Genomic DNA, 17986 nt, shown 5'->3' with positions numbered 1-17986 from the left:
AGAATATTGAGCTATCTAGTAAAGCATGGTAAAAAGATGTGGTGTTTTGCCTATAGTGTGGTCTTAGCAAAACTTTATATGGAACTTCAGCAGCATTAAGGCAGAACGTTTTTTATTTATTCGTTTCCACTCCCATGCCCCAAGGCTATTATATTGAACTAATATTGAAATCCAAACATTCTAAGATTGTTTATACCTTCACCACATGCCAGAAAACATCTTCATCCATCTTTTTCTAGTTTAGAGTCTCAGAAAACTAACAATTATAGGCATTGCTGGAGTGTGATTAGCAATCTTCCAGGTGCCTCTGAGGTTATGTTAAATGCAGTACTTATTTCTGTGCTTTTTCTGCTTTACCTGATAACATCAAGACACAATGCTATTATAACTAATTCTTATAACTTCGCCTGTTTTCTTTTTTCCCTTGTTTTCTTATTGGTACTAATGTAGGAATATCTCATGTTGTGGCAGATGCTAGAAGTGCACTAGAATCACTGCTCTTTTTTGCCTTTATGTGAGATAATACTTTTCACTGCTGAGTTATGCTCAGTAATATAAAATGACATGTTAAAGATACACCAGGATAAAAGTACAGATGTAAGTTGAGCAGAGATGGCTTTTCTTGACTTCTGTTGTCATAATCTTAGTAACCTTTTGTTTAATGCAACAGTATGAACAAGGAAACATTAATAGTACAGGTAGTGTACTATAATAGGCCTGAACATTACCTCTTTTTCATGTATGTTTTGGGTTATGCTTTTGAAAGGGTGCTTTTAATTGTGCTGTGCAGTAATAAGCAAAAAGATAAGCCTAAAACTTGCCCTGTGAATTAGCTGGGCAGGTGTATGTGGAGCTAAGTTTCTCAAGATGTGTAATAACCAGTCATCTGCAATAGCTGTGTGAAACTTAATGTACAGTAGATACTCTGTTTATTTAAGTAAATATAAATGCTCTCCTTTTCATAGCTGCAGCTTTCAGTTATCATGATACTGTAGGACTTTTTTCAAAGGCATGTTTTACTCAACAGCATATAACAGCTAATTTGAAGTCATTGCAGGTCATCACAGTAATGTCTGCTTAGGGACTTTTAAATTCAGGGTTACTCGTATGTGCTCTGCATGCCTGAGAGATTACTGTATTGGAAATCCCTGGGGGAAGAATGGAGAAGGAAATAGTCCAGGATAGAACACATCTACCTGCTTCAGTGAAACCACTTAAAATCTTGAGTAGAACAAGGTTCCGTCTTACTCTCCAGTAAAAGTATCATTTTCTGCCCAGTTAGTTCATGGGGTTAAGTATTTTTCTGTTCCTTCTAAATTAGGTTGTATTTGTAAGAGTATTGTGAAGTGGGGTGTAAGGGAGCCCTGCGGGAAGAATCAAAACTGAACTAGGAAAACACCATTTGGGGCTGTTAACTTTCTGTCAGGTAGACAGTGTCTGTGTCTTCCAGAAGAGAGGCAATGGAGTCAAGGTTTTCCTTGTTTTGAATTAGTGTATCCTTCTGGAATAGCTGTTGGTACTCAGTTTGATTTTGGAGGAGGGAGTCTGCTGTGCTCTCTGACTAATTTCTTGTGTGTGTTTTTCTTCCCCCCTGTTAAGTGCACATTAAGGACATAACTTGCAGCGCTAGACAGCTGAAGGTACACCCGGCCATCACAGGAATGTGTGGTATGAGCTGGCCTCAGAACACTTCTTAGGTCTTTCTACTTGCTGATTGGCATGGTCTTTGCTGCCCACATTTCAACCCCCCTTTGTGCACAAATTGCTTAATTAGGATAGAGGGAGGTAAACATTAGTTTTGTGAGAAACATCTGTACTGAAGAGGAAGAATTAGTCCTGTTATGACCTGAGGAGGGGTTTTGAATTGGGCTGTATGAGGTGGGAGGTTTAACTGTTTAGAAAGCCCTTTCTAAATGATTGAACATGGCCTATGATTCTCTGTAGAATGTACTACTTTGAATTTTGAACATTATCAGCAAACCTTTGTGTATAAGAAAATGAATATTTTGGATTTGCACTTTTGCTGCCAATTATGTTACACTCTGCTAACCATTTATCAGAATTTAGTCTTATCTCCTTTTTTTCTGACTTAAATCCCTCTAAAGTTTCACCTTTGTTCCTATTGATAATGTTAGTAGGAATTTCTTAACACAACTAGTGGGGTTTTGTTCATTCCTTTTGAGAATAAGCAATGAAGAAAGTTGATAGATTTGTGTGGAGAGTATTATGCATGTGTTTAGTCGATGTACAAAGTTAGTTTTTTAGTCCATGTACTTGATTCTATGGTTGTTTTAAACTTTAATGGAGGTTTTAGTCACTTTCAGTGTTGTGTGTGGTGTCATGGTCTGGGGACACTCTTCAGTTGCAGATTTTCCTGTTAGATTTCAAATGTCTTTTTGTGACTAGAATGGGGAATAAAACACATCTGTGTTTTCTAAATGTGCTCTAAGTTTATCTGTGCTTAGATATAAACTGTTTGTGGGTTTTCGTGTACTGGCAATATAGATTATGGATACTTTTGCTATATCAGTAGCATGGTCTGATAGCCACTGAAAAGAGCCCCTTTGCTCAGCAGTGGTACAACACTTTATGGCAAGCCTGTATGGCAATGACCTGGGTGTTAGTAAAACAGAAGTCCAGAGATGGATTTGCTCTGTAGAACTGAACCCTGTTGCTTTCCTCTTAACTTATAGAGTAAATGAAACATAGCAAATATTTTAAAATATGTAGTGCCTAGAATATAATGAAGATCCTGATGTTAAATTGCTTTTCTATGACTCTGCAAAACTGCTGGTCAGAAAATTGAGCCAAATGCTTTGCCAACCTGCCAAAGCTGGTATCTTATGTATTTAAGAAGTGTAGTCCAATAGTTCTAACAGGGCAGCTCCACTCAAAGGATTTTCAGGATCTGTACTAGAAAAGATGATTTGTGCTAACAATTAGGAGAGCTGATTTCATTTTTATGAGAAGCAAGGTAGGTGCGCGAACTACTGTGATGTGTTTGTAACATCAGAACTGTTTCACAGGCCTAATTAAGTATGCAGCAATGAATTATATCTGAATGATGCTGAAGTTGTCAGTGCTGGACTTTGGTTTTCTGTTGGGTGATGCTGTTCTTGTATTTTCTCACCTCTACATTTTGTCTCTTTATAGCTGTAATAAGGAGTATAATAATAGTGAAAGAATTATCTTTTTCAGAAGAAGGGTATTGCAGACTTTGACTAGAGTTGTGATACTGTTGTTGGATTTTTTTTTGACAAGAGTTCAATGAAGATTTGCAATGCTGTGACTTGCTTAGTGAAACTGCACTATATGAAAGCTGTAATGGAAGGCTGGCCCTGGGACTTTCCCCAGGGTGGCAGACCCAGCTCACATCCTTTCCCCATACCTTACTTTTACATGGTCTCACCTCTGCCAGCACCTCTCTTCCTTATTTCAAGAGTTGAGTGATAGGGCAAGATTTTGTTGGGGAACGTGGAGGACAGTGTTCAAGCTCTGCTACTTCCCTTTCCTAGGCAGTGGGCAGGTAACTAAGTGTAAAGGAAAGACAGAAAGGCAGAAGAACAGTGTGCTGAAGTGCCAGCACAGAAAAGTACAGGTCAAGGCACAAAGTTGTTATTGTAGAGGGCACAAAATTAGTATTGTAAGAACTTGAGTATTATCAATACCTGGTAGTCCTGATAGTTATGAACGTTTAATGATGGTGTATTCATCACCAATATTGTAAATTCAAAAACAGTATTCTGGTGGGCATTTGAAAGAAGACAATATGTTGGGTTTTATTACTTTCCAGTGGTAGAGCAAATAATTTCTTAACTTAATCCCTAATGCTAAAAATAATGTAAGTGAAAAAAGTATAACCACATTCTTTGCAATGTATGCTGCACTTGGGCTGAGCTCTTGGAGTGCTCTTGTGGACAATCCAGTGTTCCAGGTCCTTGGTTAGATACACTCTGTAGAAATGCTGGCGATGTCCAGCTCTCAGTAACTGTGTAACCAGCTTTATGATGCACTGTTGGTAGGAATTCGGGGGTGCTAGAGATGGGTTAGGAAGTACATTTTCAGGTAAAACATGGTGTAAACCAAAAAGAAAAGTGAAAAAAAGGATGAATGCAGAGAGGAGAAAAATGGAAATGAACCTATAATGATTTATGAGACACAGATGTTTGCAATGCTCTTTCAGGCACATGTATGCCTATATTGAATTTGTGTATGTGTATATATACATGCAATCCACTGCACATTTCTAATGAGCAGTTACCATTTGAGTTGCCAACTGTTGTACTAGAAATTTATGAAAGAAAAAAATACTTTTCAGGTTTGTTTTCGGAGCTTTTAATTCCTTATCTTTTCATACCTGGGCTTTTTGTGGAAAAGGGATATAAAACATATATAAACTTCGTATGTAAACTGAAGTAAAACTTCAAAGATCTGTTATGCAGTAGGTGGTAAGGCAGTGTTTTTGGATGTCCATCTGTTGAATCTGGCAGATAAAAGGATGGGAGAATAGTAGCCATGGAATCCAGAAGCACACAGGAATCTAAAAGCAAATGTAAATAGATTATTGGAATAAGGGAAAGATTGTCATGCATTTATGTGTAAGGGATCCTCCTTTAAGCCCAGTCTGCATGTGGTATAGATTTGGTAATGCCTTAGAGGTGTATATCTGTAGTTCAGCTCAGGTTTTGGGACTTGAAAGTGCTAGATGCAGTCTCTGATATCAGACAAAGCAATATCAGATGTGTACAGGATTTAATATTTTCTTTTCTGTTTTGAAAATTTTTGTGTCATGAAAGGAGTAACTTGTGAGAACTTTTTGTGAAGTCTAAAGAGGTAAAATAAATTGTTCTTTCCTCCCTTTCTTCTTTCACTCTAGGATCCCGTCTCCGCCAGGAGGATTTTCCACCACGGATCGTTGAGCATCCTTCAGATGTCATAGTCTCTAAAGGAGAGCCAACAACTTTGAACTGTAAAGCTGAAGGACGGCCAACTCCTACTATTGAGTGGTACAAGGATGGAGAGAGGGTGGAAACAGACAAGGATGATCCGCGCTCCCACCGCATGCTGCTGCCCAGCGGATCTTTATTTTTCTTGCGTATTGTGCACGGACGCAGGAGTAAACCTGATGAAGGAAGTTATGTTTGCGTAGCAAGGAACTATCTTGGAGAAGCTGTGAGTCGCAATGCATCCCTGGAAGTGGCATGTGAGTAGTTTTATATGATTAGGATTGCATAAAACTATAAATGCTTTTTATGCTGTTATCCAGCACTTGCACACAGTCAGCAGTCTGGGAGACAACAAACGTAGGTAAGTATAGCATTTTGTCATTAGTTATAGCTCTCAGTCAAGGCATTTTTACATGCATTTATACAATAGCAGTGACCATACAGAGTATGTGATTTATACTGAAGCAAGGTTCTAGCCAGTGTCTAATCATGATTGACACAAACATAGACAAGGGCTAATCTTCCTCTGAAGAATAATCTAATTTTTAAATTATGACTGAAGTTGGTTATACTGAAACTAATGTGGAAAAATACCTATCAGTTAATATAAGGTGCACTGTCTGTTTCTCTTTATCTAGTCATCTGTTACCTCAACAGAAGCAGACAGCTTCTTGGTGACTCACATTCTGTACTGCTGGAAACCTTGATATATACTCTATCATAAACATGATACAGGCCTCATTCATTATGTGAATGGCAAGTGAAATTGTTGACCATTTCTCATATCATCCAGAGCAGTCTTAGTCTTTATTGATTGTCTTAACAGAGAAGTCGTTATGGCTCTTTCAGAGACCACCCGGCATACATGATCTACTTCCAGTAGAGTTAGTGGGGACATTCGTTATATTCACAGATCAAACAAGCTCATCATACATAAAATGTGTTGTGTTTGTTGTTTGGGTTTTTTTTCCTGCTTAGATATTTGGGTTGAATAAACACTGATCTTTGTATTCAGAGTATCAACTAAGAGTAGCTGTGTATCTTCACATAAAGGTATATTTTAGTAGATTTATGAATGCTCTCCTCTTGCTGGACTTCAGTTCTCCCCACCCAGTTCTTCATCTGGCAGTAGCTTCACTAATATGTGTTTGATTGAAATAAGGCTTTAGCACAAACTTGTATTGCTCTACTTGGTAAAGAATAGATTGAAGTACACATCAGAAAGTATGAAAGTCTAAAGGGTGAGAAAAATAAAAGCACAGAAATTGTTATTCCTGTTGCAGTCTGAAGATTTTTATAGCAGATGTGATGTGATCTTGAGGCTTCAGTCTTGTCATTGCAGAGAATGCTATTTTGGGGAAATATTTAAATGCTGGTATAAGCCAAGTAGAACAGAGTTGTTCATTACCTGTCACTTGGCATAAACGAGATTCAGAACTGTTGCAAACAAAAACTGAAAAGGGTTTTGTCACACACTTAAGGCACAATTAAATGTATAACTTCCAATGAAAGCTTCACAGAATGTTATTCAGTTTTGGTAGGTATTTAAGAATTGAGAAAAAAACAATGTAAGGAAGGCTAGAATCTGGGTGAGTATGACTGTAGATAAACTTACTGTATTATTTCTGTCTCTGTACGTGTGGTTTTAAAGCTTTTGACAAATCCTATGAGAGGGGCATATACATGTTAAAATCCATATTGTAATCCTGTTGAGATTGAGATATCTGTCAAAGTTCAGAAGATCATTCAAGTTATACCTTAAGTCCTCAAATTGAAGTAAGAAATTAATTTTAGATTTAAATGTGCTCTATATTTTGTTGGTTTCACTGATCCCTGCTTCCGTTGACTGCTGAGAGACTCTTGTTATAATATCCTTACTCTCTATAGTTGCTGTCCAGAATCATAGACTGGTTTGGGTTGGAAAGGACCAACACCTACTTCCACCCACTTACCATGGGCAGGAATGCCTCACACTAGACCATGTCACCCAAGGCTCTGTCCAGCCTGGCCTTGAACACTGCCGGGGATGGAGCATTTACCACTTCTTTGGGCAATCCATTCCAGTGTCTCATCACCCTCACAGTAAAGAACTCCTTCATTATATCTAACCTGAACTTCCCCTGCCTAAGTCCATTCTCCCTTGTCCTGTCACTACAGTCCCTGATGAATAGTCCTTCCCCAGCATCATTCTAGGTCCCCCTTCAGATACTGGAAGGCTGCTGTAAGATCTCCACGCAGCCTTCTCTTCTCCAGGCTGAACAGCCCCAACTTTCTCAGCCTGTCTTCATACAGGAGGTGCTCCAGTTCCCTGATCATCTTCCTGGCCTCCTCTGGACTTGCTCCAGCAGCTCCATGTCCTTCTTATGTTGGGGACACCAGAACTGCAAGTGAGGTCTCATGAGAGTAGAGTAGAGGAGCAGGATCACCTCCTTCGACCTGCTGGTCACGCTCCTTTTGATGCAGCCCAGGATATGGTTGGCTTTCTGGGCTGCAAGCGCACATTGAAGCTGGCTCATGTTCATTTTCTCATCAACCAACACCCCCAAGTCCTTCTCCACAGGGCTGCTCTGAATCACTTCTGTGCCTGGGATTGCCCCGACCCTATTGTAGGACCTTGAATTTGCCTTGTGGAACTTCATGAGGTTGGCTTTGGCCATCTTTCAAGCCTGTCAAAGTACCTCTCCATGATTCTTCCAGGCATAGAGGTGAGACTGACTGGTCTGTAGTTCCCTGGGTCTTCCATTTTCCCCTCCTTGAAAATAGGGGTTATATTTCCATTTTCCCAGTCATCAAATCACTGTAGCTGGTGGCAGGTCATGCATGAACTTTATGTGAGATAGTAGAAGACTTTAAAAATAATAAAATTATGTATCATTGTCAGAGCTAATTTAAAGCGGGATCACAGAACATGAAACTGGAGATCTGAAACCATAGACAAAGTTTTTCCTATAGCAACATGAGCTTGACACTAGATTATTTTACTGTTTTCATAGCTTTGAAATTTAACTGACTGAATTCCTCAATTAAATGGTTTAGCAGTCTAAAGTAGGCACTTCTGTTCCACTTCAACAGTGCTTTTCTTCAGCCATGCTATGGCTATGATTACAGGAACGTCTTCATCAGAGAAAAGAAGTAAATATTATGTACATTGCCTGTTTACTTAAAGATTCTGCTGGGTTTATATTTGCTGGTTCTAAAAGCACGTGGCAGTTTCTGACATGTATCAAAGGCATCCTTTGGAGGATGATAGCAAAGCTACCTGGCTTTCCTTGGTTGTAAGACACCATTTTATATGATGTTTGGTTCTAGATCAAGTTTCCAAGTGACTTTCAAAGAATAGTTATTTTGAGGCTTTCAACTGTTATCTTAATGTCCTTGTTTCTGGCCTGAGGGAGATGGGCAGCTCTGAAGCAGTGCATTTGCTCTCTAGGGAAATGAGTTGCTGCTGACAGCCTGTTGTCAGCAGTGAGTCCTCATTCACCTGTTCTTAACTGCTGCTGAAAACTGTTGAGTTGCCTGGATAGTGTAGCCCTGTCCATGGGAGCTGTACATGCCATTGGGTCTTACTTGTGCTGTTCGTGATGGTGTTGAAAACTCCTCTTTCCACACTAAGTCAAGCTGTTTTCATCACCAGAAAAAGGACGGTTGTCTGCTGACAACAGGGCTTGGATTGTTATCTGACTGTAGGCGGCCTCAAATGGTGTCATTAGTGACAAACTACTGTTTTTTACAGGTTTAAAATGCTTGAGTCTGCTGTTTTAGTGAAAGAATCAGTAATTGTTTTACTTTGCTTATTAAATTACCAGTTACTAATAATGTGTACTTGCAACTTCTGAATGATTTATGAAGGAAATATTTATTGGGTTTGTGTATCTATTAAGTGTGCTTTTGCATTCAGATAATAAACAGTGTTAATTGTGGTTCATTCTCTTCTGTTTCCTCCCTCCCCAATGGGCAGTGCAATTGAAAATGCCCCGATGTATCCCTTTTTATATAAAGACAGAAGAAAAACTCTCCTGTGAAGTTCAGCTGGGGAATAGAGTGATTCAGAACAATGTGTGACCCATCTTGAATGCAGTCATTTTGCCTGTTGTGTTTTTGGAGTGATTTTTTTGCAAGTTGCTGAAGTCCCAAAGCACTTTTTGATGAAGTAGGAGTTAAGATCTTTCCCAAACATTATGAATTTAGGTACCAGCCCATCCGAAGCATCTAAGTGTGTTTTTAAATCCATTCCTATTCGGAGCATGTGCATACAATCAAGGGCAGATAGTTCTGTGCTGATGAATGTCCTCAGAAAAATTTCTCTGTGCCAGTGAAACTGTGAAGAACTGTGATTTGGGAAGTTACTTTAAAAACATCACTAACATATAGGATGTGCTTTTAGAATTTCTTTGCCTTTAGTTTAAGAAAGTCTTTATTCCAGAAGACATTTAGGGGGAAAGAGTAGTTTGTATCTGAAGGCACAGTTTCGGGTTGATATGATTGATTCTGTTTCCTTCTTCTTTTAATGCATTAATCTATGGTGTGCTTTGTTTGGTTTCCTTTTTTTTTCTATTTCACTAGAAGCTTCCTTAGAAGGAAAAAGTAATGCTAATGCTAGCAGCAAAACTATTTTTCCACTATGCATGTGGCAAATTCTGATGTACTATTTATATGTTTCATGGTTAAATCATTAAAAATAAGCATTCTAGTCTCCAAACAGCTACAAAGAATTGTACTCAAAAGAGTAAAATGTCATTCTTTTGATTTTGTGTGTTAGAATATTTTCATTGAGCTTGAATAAGGGTTGGCATCAATAGAAGTATGTTGATGCTCGGATTTTCTTGGGAGGATTTTAGAAAGGGAAGCAGGCTTGAAATAGTTTGATCTTTCACGAAACTTGTTTTCATATTTGAAAGCCGGAAGTATTAAAATAAAAAATAGTTTTCCACCACGTACGAATTGACATGGTTGGACCTATGTAGTGGAATTTTCCAGTGGGAATATCAGGAGGCACATTTGTAGCTAGGATTTCAGTAGCGAGCACCAGGACGCCACATGTAAGTGAGAGAAAGAGCAACGAGGGTCCTTGCACTGACTCAGGCTGCCTCTGATCTAAGGCTGAGTCAGTGGCAGCCCCCAGAGATAGCAGCTGTAGCCCCAGGTGTTAAATATGTGACAGCAGCTTGATCTATCGACCACTGTTAGAGGGGGCTTTGGCCTAAATGAAAATTCATGAAAAATTGATGAAGTCCCCAGATTATTTTTTTTCCCTTTTCCTTTTCCAGTGCTGTGCCAATGCAGCGAGGAGAGATTAAATGAGGTGTTGAATGCTTTAGTGGCAAGGAGGTTATGGTTCAGAGGTTGAGGGGGGGGAAGGGGAAGAGAAAAAAAGAGCCATTTTCTTCCTTACTTTCCTTTAAAAGAAAACATGAAGTGCTTCATATTAGCTGGGATTTGCTGCCATTTTAATATAAAGCTCAGGAATATTCACAAATAAGATTATTTTCTCCATGGGTTGGCAAAAGGTAGGAGTGTGTGGGTTGATGCTAATAGAAAACAGTGGAAGACTCTGAGTCATAATTCAATTGGAGAACCAGAAATAGATTGAATTTTGTAATGGCAATATAAATTTGGGCTTCCATCTTTCTGAGTCTGTGCTTGAACTGAAGTCATTTGGAGAAAGAAAAGGTCTTGCATTATTTATATGTCACAGATTGCTTGAATAGCAGGCTTTGGAACACTCTCCAAACATAATGATCCTGTTTATGCTAGATCTAAAACTGAATTATGTTTTTATCTGTAACAAGAGAGGCTAAGTACTACACTGAGTTTAGTGTGAAGAGTCACAGGTGTATTCCAAAGCAAGCATAAGCCAGATCTTTAAGATGGGAGATAGTAATTTTTCGAATAAACCAGATATGTTTTAATATTCAGTGAGTAAAGGCTGAAAGGTACAAAATACAAGCTATGCACTCACCTCTGCATCATAATGCTAATGACTCTTTGCTGGAGCATGTACAAAAGGCTGCAATATGGTCATAATAACAGAGTTAATTTCATTTGAAATATTCAGGGTAAATACCACTTGTAAAATAGGATCTAGAAAAAACCACAATATATGCGACTGTAAAATGGGTGGATGATTATTTTTTTTCCCCATGTAGTTTCTGTGACATATGACTTAAAATGTAAAATTAATTCTGTTACCAGTAATTTTGAAGTCTGTTTTGCTTTGGGGTTACTTTCACATGTGAAGAATACATCCTGTTCATTTACTTCTATCCCTCTTGTCCTTGTCCTTCTAAACAGAGTGTGAAAAGCTTCCTGTCTGAACTGACAGTCTTTTGCTTTCATCAAGACAGCAGTAATTATTGTAGAAATTGAAATACTGGAGACTGTGGTCCTCTAGATGAGCCATATCAGGACATTGAAAAGTATAATGTTTTTTCTTACTCTCAGTTTCTCTGAGGAGAAATAAAACAAACCATTGCTTTTATGACAGCACACTTAATGGAAATAAAATTCCCCTCAAAGAAGAAAATCTGATTAGATGCAGAGAAAAGCAGATTTCACAAGATGGGGGGAGACCACGTCTAACCTCCTCTGTACTTCTGAAGTTTGCAATAAGCAATTTCTATGGCTTAGACTGGAGCCATTGGGAGTACTGTTGTTAGAAACCATTGCATTATAGAGCATTGCTGTATAGGACAGAATTTAATTTGTGCAGTCACTGTTAGAAATTAAAGCTGTTGTTAAATACCAATGAGTGAAGTCACAACAAATAAATCAAGACCTGACTGATTTCTCATTGCAGTTTCCTTTTGAGTCATAGTTCTGATGATTTACTTTATTAGTTCAGCTTTTAGCTGAATATGTGTTTCTAGTGTTTCTAGAAACAGGAGTGTATCTCCTGGCATTACCACATTTCTCACAAACTGTTTAAAGATTGTACTTCAGCACTGAGGCCTTCAACATGGACAAAAACAGTTCTTCCCCTCATCATCCTGTAGCTCCTAGACAGGTGACTGCATCATTACATCTTCATTTCTTATCTTTTGGGCTCCACCTGGACATGCAGGTTTCAATGTTTAGTTCAAGGCTAAAGATGCTAATGTTTCCTCACACATAAGAGCTATTACAGGGATGGTAGATTCAAAGATACTTAACATGATTTCAATCATAGTGTCAAGCTGTACATTACCTGTAGGCTTCTCCAGACCTCATTCTTGTTCTCCATTTTCTTTTTCCTCTTTTCACCCTGTGCTCGTCTTAAAATAGATGTTATTTTGGTAGGTGTTCATGGCACAATGAGCTCTAAAGAAGGATATGTAGGTTCATATAAGATACGAAGGCCTAGGTACCAGAATAGTGTTTGTTATGAGCATTTAATACTTAGCTGGTTTTATTGACCAAGAAGGGTATATCAGTCTAGCAAAAAGCTTCCTTAACAGCTGCAAATTGGTTCCACCATGTGAATTAATTCCTTCAGAACAGATTAGTATGTTACTGCAATATGCTCTCTTGCACTATGTAGTCATGCAGTCTAGTATCATCCCTAGTGTTCCTGTAGTAGAAATAATTTCTCACATCCAGAAATGTTTAGAGAAGCTTTCAGTGGGATCTCTAATTCATTCCTTAAATTCTTCTGCACGAGATGTATCTTTTTTTCCCCATCTGAGAGAGAGCTTTCAGTGTAACCTTTTTAGAATCTATTTGTAGTGTGCTCAATCTGATTCTGCTTCTAATAATTTCTTGTGCATTTCCTCATTTGATTTTTATCGGCTTCCTTCTTCCCCTTCCCTTTGATTTTATTTTTTTAAATCAAATCCTGCTGTTCATAAATCTTTGAATGCTCTACCTGATAAAATGTTGACAGCTAAGGAACTGTGGATGACTTTACAGAACCCTTGAAAGAGATCAGTTGTTGGCTGATCTGTTAGTGTGTGCGTTACCATGTACTGATGTGTTTAGTTATGTTTCTCTATTTTTAGTTCATGTTGGAAATGAAGGAGAAGATATCACTGCATTATTACAACTGTGCTCCCTTTGCTCAGGAATCTATAAGCACTCTGAAAGTTAATTGAAATGCTGGTTATTGTTAGCATACGTTTCAGACATGTTGTACTATTCTGTAAATTCAGTTAGGCTTTAAAAAAGTACTCATTTGAAGTGGTATTTCACACCATTCCTTTGAGATCACGCAACATTTGCAATTCTAACAAAGTTTGTTGCTGTGGTAAGTAACAGTAATTATTAGGGTGAGATTTGTGGATATTTTATATGTACATATATATATATATGTATATATATGTATGCATTTAGGTTTTTATTCTGTTAATCACTGTATTTGTTTGAGGACTCCACAACCTTTTCCTTCTTCCTTTCCACCCCTCCCCTGTCTTTATTCAGATGAGTTCTTCCCCCTGTTCCCATTCTTAAAGGACTGAAATCTAATTGTATATTTGGTCATATTTCCACTTGAAATGCTGCCACAGATGTTATACTTTGAATAAGTTTCTAATACTTGGAATTTATGCAGGAAATGAAGTAGTGGTTTTGTTCCACTCCTCTGCATGAGTTTTTCAAGTGGGAGTGATTTGAATGTATACTGACACTTCAGAAATTGCCTCATCATGTTGGAGAAGGAAGGCATACACAGACTCTTTCTGCTGTCTCATAGATCTCTCTGCCACTGTACAAAGGGATGTAGAGATGTAAAGAACTGGGAGCCTTAGATTGCTGAGTCCAATGTATTCTACACAGCTGTATTTTGTAATTCCATTCAGAAACTTTTCCAGCTGCACTTTGAAAAGCAGTTTGATTGCTTTCCCTTTCATTTCTGTTTCTCTTGGAAGCCTGTTTTGGAACTTACATCTTCCAGTGGTGAGAAGAATAATTCTAATGTTTCCAAGGTAAATATAAACATGCTTTATTTATGTTTATTCTTATGATCTCATTTTCCTTTAGTTGTTTTCTCTCCTTTTTATTGATAGACCACAGTGGTATCACTTCTCATCTCTGATTTTGCTAAGTTAAACAAGAAAAGCTTGTGTTCTCTTGGAAAGTATGTTAGATCCTAGTAGTTATTCACCTGTTCTAGTCTGCGTATATTTTCTGAGACCTGGGTGGGTAGATGGTATATAATATTTTGATACTTGCATGCTGTGTATTATGAACTAATGTTAATAACTGCTTTCACTGTTACCTTATCTATCAGTTCTCTGATCATCCTTAATTTTTTCTGTGCATTTGGTAGCTCATAGTCATTCCATGGTAATCTAATGCAGATCTCTCTCTTCCTGTGTAATTTGTAACAGATGAGCTTCTACTTTGTGGTAAAATTCCCTCTGATGAGCTTGAAAGCATATGACCTTGCAGTTGCTAGTAATCCACTTCATTTAGTGTCTCCTTCACTAGTCTTCAATGGCATCCAGTTCTTCCTGTTTAATGTGGTACTCTTGTTGGATCCTGCTGGGTTTGTTGTCTAATCTTATGTGCCAAAGTAGAAGGTGGCCTTGGTTTTCAAAATTGGCAATTTCTTCATCCATCTGCATTTTGCTGGAGGACTTTGCTTCTTCTAATTGGACTTCAACCTGCCTCTTGTTCACCCTTTATGCAAAATCAATTGATAAATAAATGGGACAGAAACCAGTTTCTGTCAGCTTATGAAAAGAATACCAGCTCAGAAAGGTCGAGTTATATGAACATTGCCCATGGGAAGGAGGTAGTTTCACTGACTCTCATTAGTTTCTGTTGCAATCTCAAAACACCAATGCATATATGAGAATCTGAGGAAAAACATCCTCTGTTTAAGTGAATAAAGCAAGTAGCAGTCTTGCAAAAGATGGGTTAATCTTTTGAGTTATTTTTTAGATCATAATGTATGCAAAAAGTTCTCCATCTGCTGCATATGTACATACATACAAGTATAATTTAGAAGAAGGTAGGCGTGGAAGAGGAACAAAAGAATTCCTTCCAGTCCTTCGTCTTCAACTCTTGGAATTAATTATTCAGTGCTATTCCTGAAGTTGTCTGTATTTTAGCAGAGATGGTTATTAAATGGAACTTTAAGTGTGGTTAGAATATAAGAACTCCTGAGTTTTGTCCAGAAGAGCACTATTGAGGTAGTTAGATAAAATGTTTTGGTTTTATTTTACATGGAAGAAAAAAATTAGTGTAATCAAGAGAGCTTTTAATTTATTTTAATGATAGATGCTAATTCTTCACAAGTTTTACATGCATATATAGCCTCTGGAATACACAGATTATCAGCTGTAAATATGAAGAGACATTTTGGTTGCAATGTGGTCACACTGCTCTTGAGAATTATACATTTTTATTGTTTCCTAGTTTTGAAGGCTGGAACTGTAAGGTTGGTTTTCAGGACACATTTCCTCTTTTACACTGGAGGCAGTGCCAAAATGCCCTACTGGGTCACACCAGTTAGTCCACCTAGTGCAGTGATCTATCTTGGATAGTGACAAAAACAGGCGCTGGGATTTAAGCCTCATGCTCCACATGCTAAAGATACGTACGCTACAGCCCTCATAGATTCAATTAGCATATATACAATTCTTACCCTACAGTAGAAGCAACTTAATTACCTGATTCAAACCTATAATTTCCACTCCTAGAGATGCATGCCTGAAAGTGGTGGCAATACTGAACATCAGTCGTCTTTTCTTGGACATTCAGAGCCATCTGTTCAAAGTCATGTGTCACACTGATCGCAGAACCACAACCAGAAGCCCAAACTTCTGATTGGTAGTATGATATTTAAGAAAATGAGGGATATTCTATTTTATTTGTGTCTCTCCCTACTATAAGCAAACCAAGTGACTTAATGCTGTTGTTCAGATTGTGTTCCCATTGAGCAACATCTGATTCTGAATGTATTAGTTCTTGTAAATAATAGACTTTTTAATATATTTTATATGCATTATGTAAACTTTGATCCTATCAATCTTATTGAACAATGTGAAAACATCCTACCCCTGAATGCACCTAATGTAAATAAACTTTTCAGAAGGTGGACCATAGGGAAATAGATTTCAGCCATCCAAACAAAAAGGTTTCCTTTGTCTCTAAGAAATTGACATCTTACAAAAACAATACAGAAAGCAAAACAACCCACAGAAATAATCATCCCCAAACAAGTAAGTCCTGCCAACACCCATCTCTCACCCACCCAAGAAGAAGGCAAACAAGAAGGCCCACCAAGAAACCAGGGGGTGGTGATACAGTTTGATCTGCAAGTTGTTTGGGAATTACTTTACCTACTGGTGTCATAGGTCTAAATGACATTTCCACTGAAGCCCATGCTTTTACATTTGTTGTGAAATTGGCAATAGGGAGTCTGGGACAGAGCCCTGGCTTTTTTAATCTGGGTTTTCTTATCAAATAACTTGATCAGATTGTAAGGATTTGTTTTCACTAGCTAGAATAAAAGCTTGTCTTTTGAGTATTCTTTATATAATTCATTTACTAATTTTGCCATTCATCAAAATATTTTGACTAGTTCTCATAAATACACTGTGTATATGTGCAAAACTAGGTTTGTATGTCACTTTTCTCATTATACACCTGTATACTGAGAATGAGAACTTGGTTTCTGTCATATCAAACCCCTTTCACAGTTGTTTTATTCCAGTGATGCAGATGTGCTTAAAGGTAGTTTAATACTAATTTTCATCTCTCTTGGAAATAATTTCACTTTTTCAGAATGGTTCATTATGAGGAGTGGATGTAAAAAGTAGAAATTAAGAGCTATGTGGAAGGAACAGTTTTGTATCAGCATGTCATCACCTTCCTGTCAGTGACAGAAAGAACCAGTGAGCAAACAGGATTTAGAATGCAATATATATATTAATAATATGAAATACATATACTCTATAAACACATATCTTTTAAGAAGTAGGCTCTATCATTGGTTCACAGTAAAATTCCCAAGTGATAGACAATGTAGGAGTTTAATGTCATCTGTCACTGCCTGTGCTTCAAAGAAACTTCTTTGTCAGGTACACAGTGTGTGCAACACAACCACAGTATGAAATGTATGTATTTCTGTCCCGTGTTTCTGTGTGTTAGAGGCAGTTTATGATTTTATGTATTCTTTTTGCTTCCTTTCCATCAGTTAAATACATATGCAAATAGGGACTGAAGAAATACTAAATTGATTTTTTTTTTCTGATTTTTAGCAGTCCTCTCTTCAGCCTTCATGCTTCTGTGATAACTATTGCATATTTGTATAAAAAAACACCTTTTTTTTCGTTATTGAGTAGACTAAAAGCAACTCTAGGAAATCAAGGGGCAGTGCAAGTAAGGATCTGTACTTGTTTCCATATGTTGCATCAACTGCAGGGAATATGTGTACACCTTGTGCCAGCTGTTTTTCCATCTTCTATCCTGAACTCCTCAGTTGAGGTGACCTCTGAAGTGCCTGCTACAGTGAGTGATGGAGTTATTGAGATCCAGTGACATCATGACCCTGACCCCCTCATGGCCTTGGTTTCACTCATCCATCTTTCTAACCCCGCAGACCGTGATGTGCTCTGTGGAGACAGGATTAAACAAGTGTGAATAAACAAGTTCAAAGCTTTCTGTCATGGCTGCCAACACAGAACATCAGGAAAATGAGGCATTAATAACCTGACGCTGGGGAGGCATGTTGTTTTGCCATAAGAACACCTGGGGAAAATACCGCGTTCTATGCAGTCAGGTTTTGCAAGCCAGGAAAAGTTTGCTTAAGACTTCTGTGAAGGGTGCAAGATTGGGCCTGCCATTCTTCTTAGTCATGAAGCTGGCAGCAGTCAGACCAGAGGCAGATACATCATCCAGAAAGGTGATGAAAAATCTCCTATGGAAGCAGCACTCTGTGCTTGTATCGTGTGTTATTTGGGCTGTGGTTCATCAGAAGTGATTGGAGGGTTGTTTTTTTGTGGTTTTAACCACAAAAACCAGTCTGATGTGTTTTGCCAAGGTTATTCTCTTAAGGAAAATCTTAGGAATTTTGTACTTTGTCATGAACAGAACTTCTTTTCTCTAGTATGATTTCAGGT

At 38.0% G+C, this 17986-nt stretch overlaps 1 protein-coding gene across 5 annotated transcripts in view; it reads left to right on the top strand.

Annotated features, from left to right (window-relative positions):
* Positions 1–4882: 4882 nt before the first annotated feature.
* Positions 4883–17986, top strand: part of ROBO2 (roundabout guidance receptor 2) — a 400731-nt gene continuing 387627 nt past the window's right edge. For all 5 annotated transcript variants that reach the window (XM_031046916.2, XM_031046914.2, XM_034073045.1 and 2 more), the window contains exon 1: positions 4883–5203. In XM_031046916.2, the coding sequence (XP_030902776.2) occupies positions 5062–5203 (142 nt within the window). In that variant the 5' untranslated portion in view covers positions 4883–5061. The remainder of the gene's footprint in view (positions 5204–17986) is intronic.

Source organism: Melopsittacus undulatus, chromosome 2 (assembly GCF_012275295.1).
Source record: "Melopsittacus undulatus isolate bMelUnd1 chromosome 2, bMelUnd1.mat.Z, whole genome shotgun sequence".
Lineage (NCBI taxonomy): Eukaryota > Metazoa > Chordata > Aves > Psittaciformes > Psittaculidae > Melopsittacus > Melopsittacus undulatus.
Note: the sequence above shows the minus strand (reverse complement) of the source record. Positions and strands in the feature narration are given on the sequence as shown.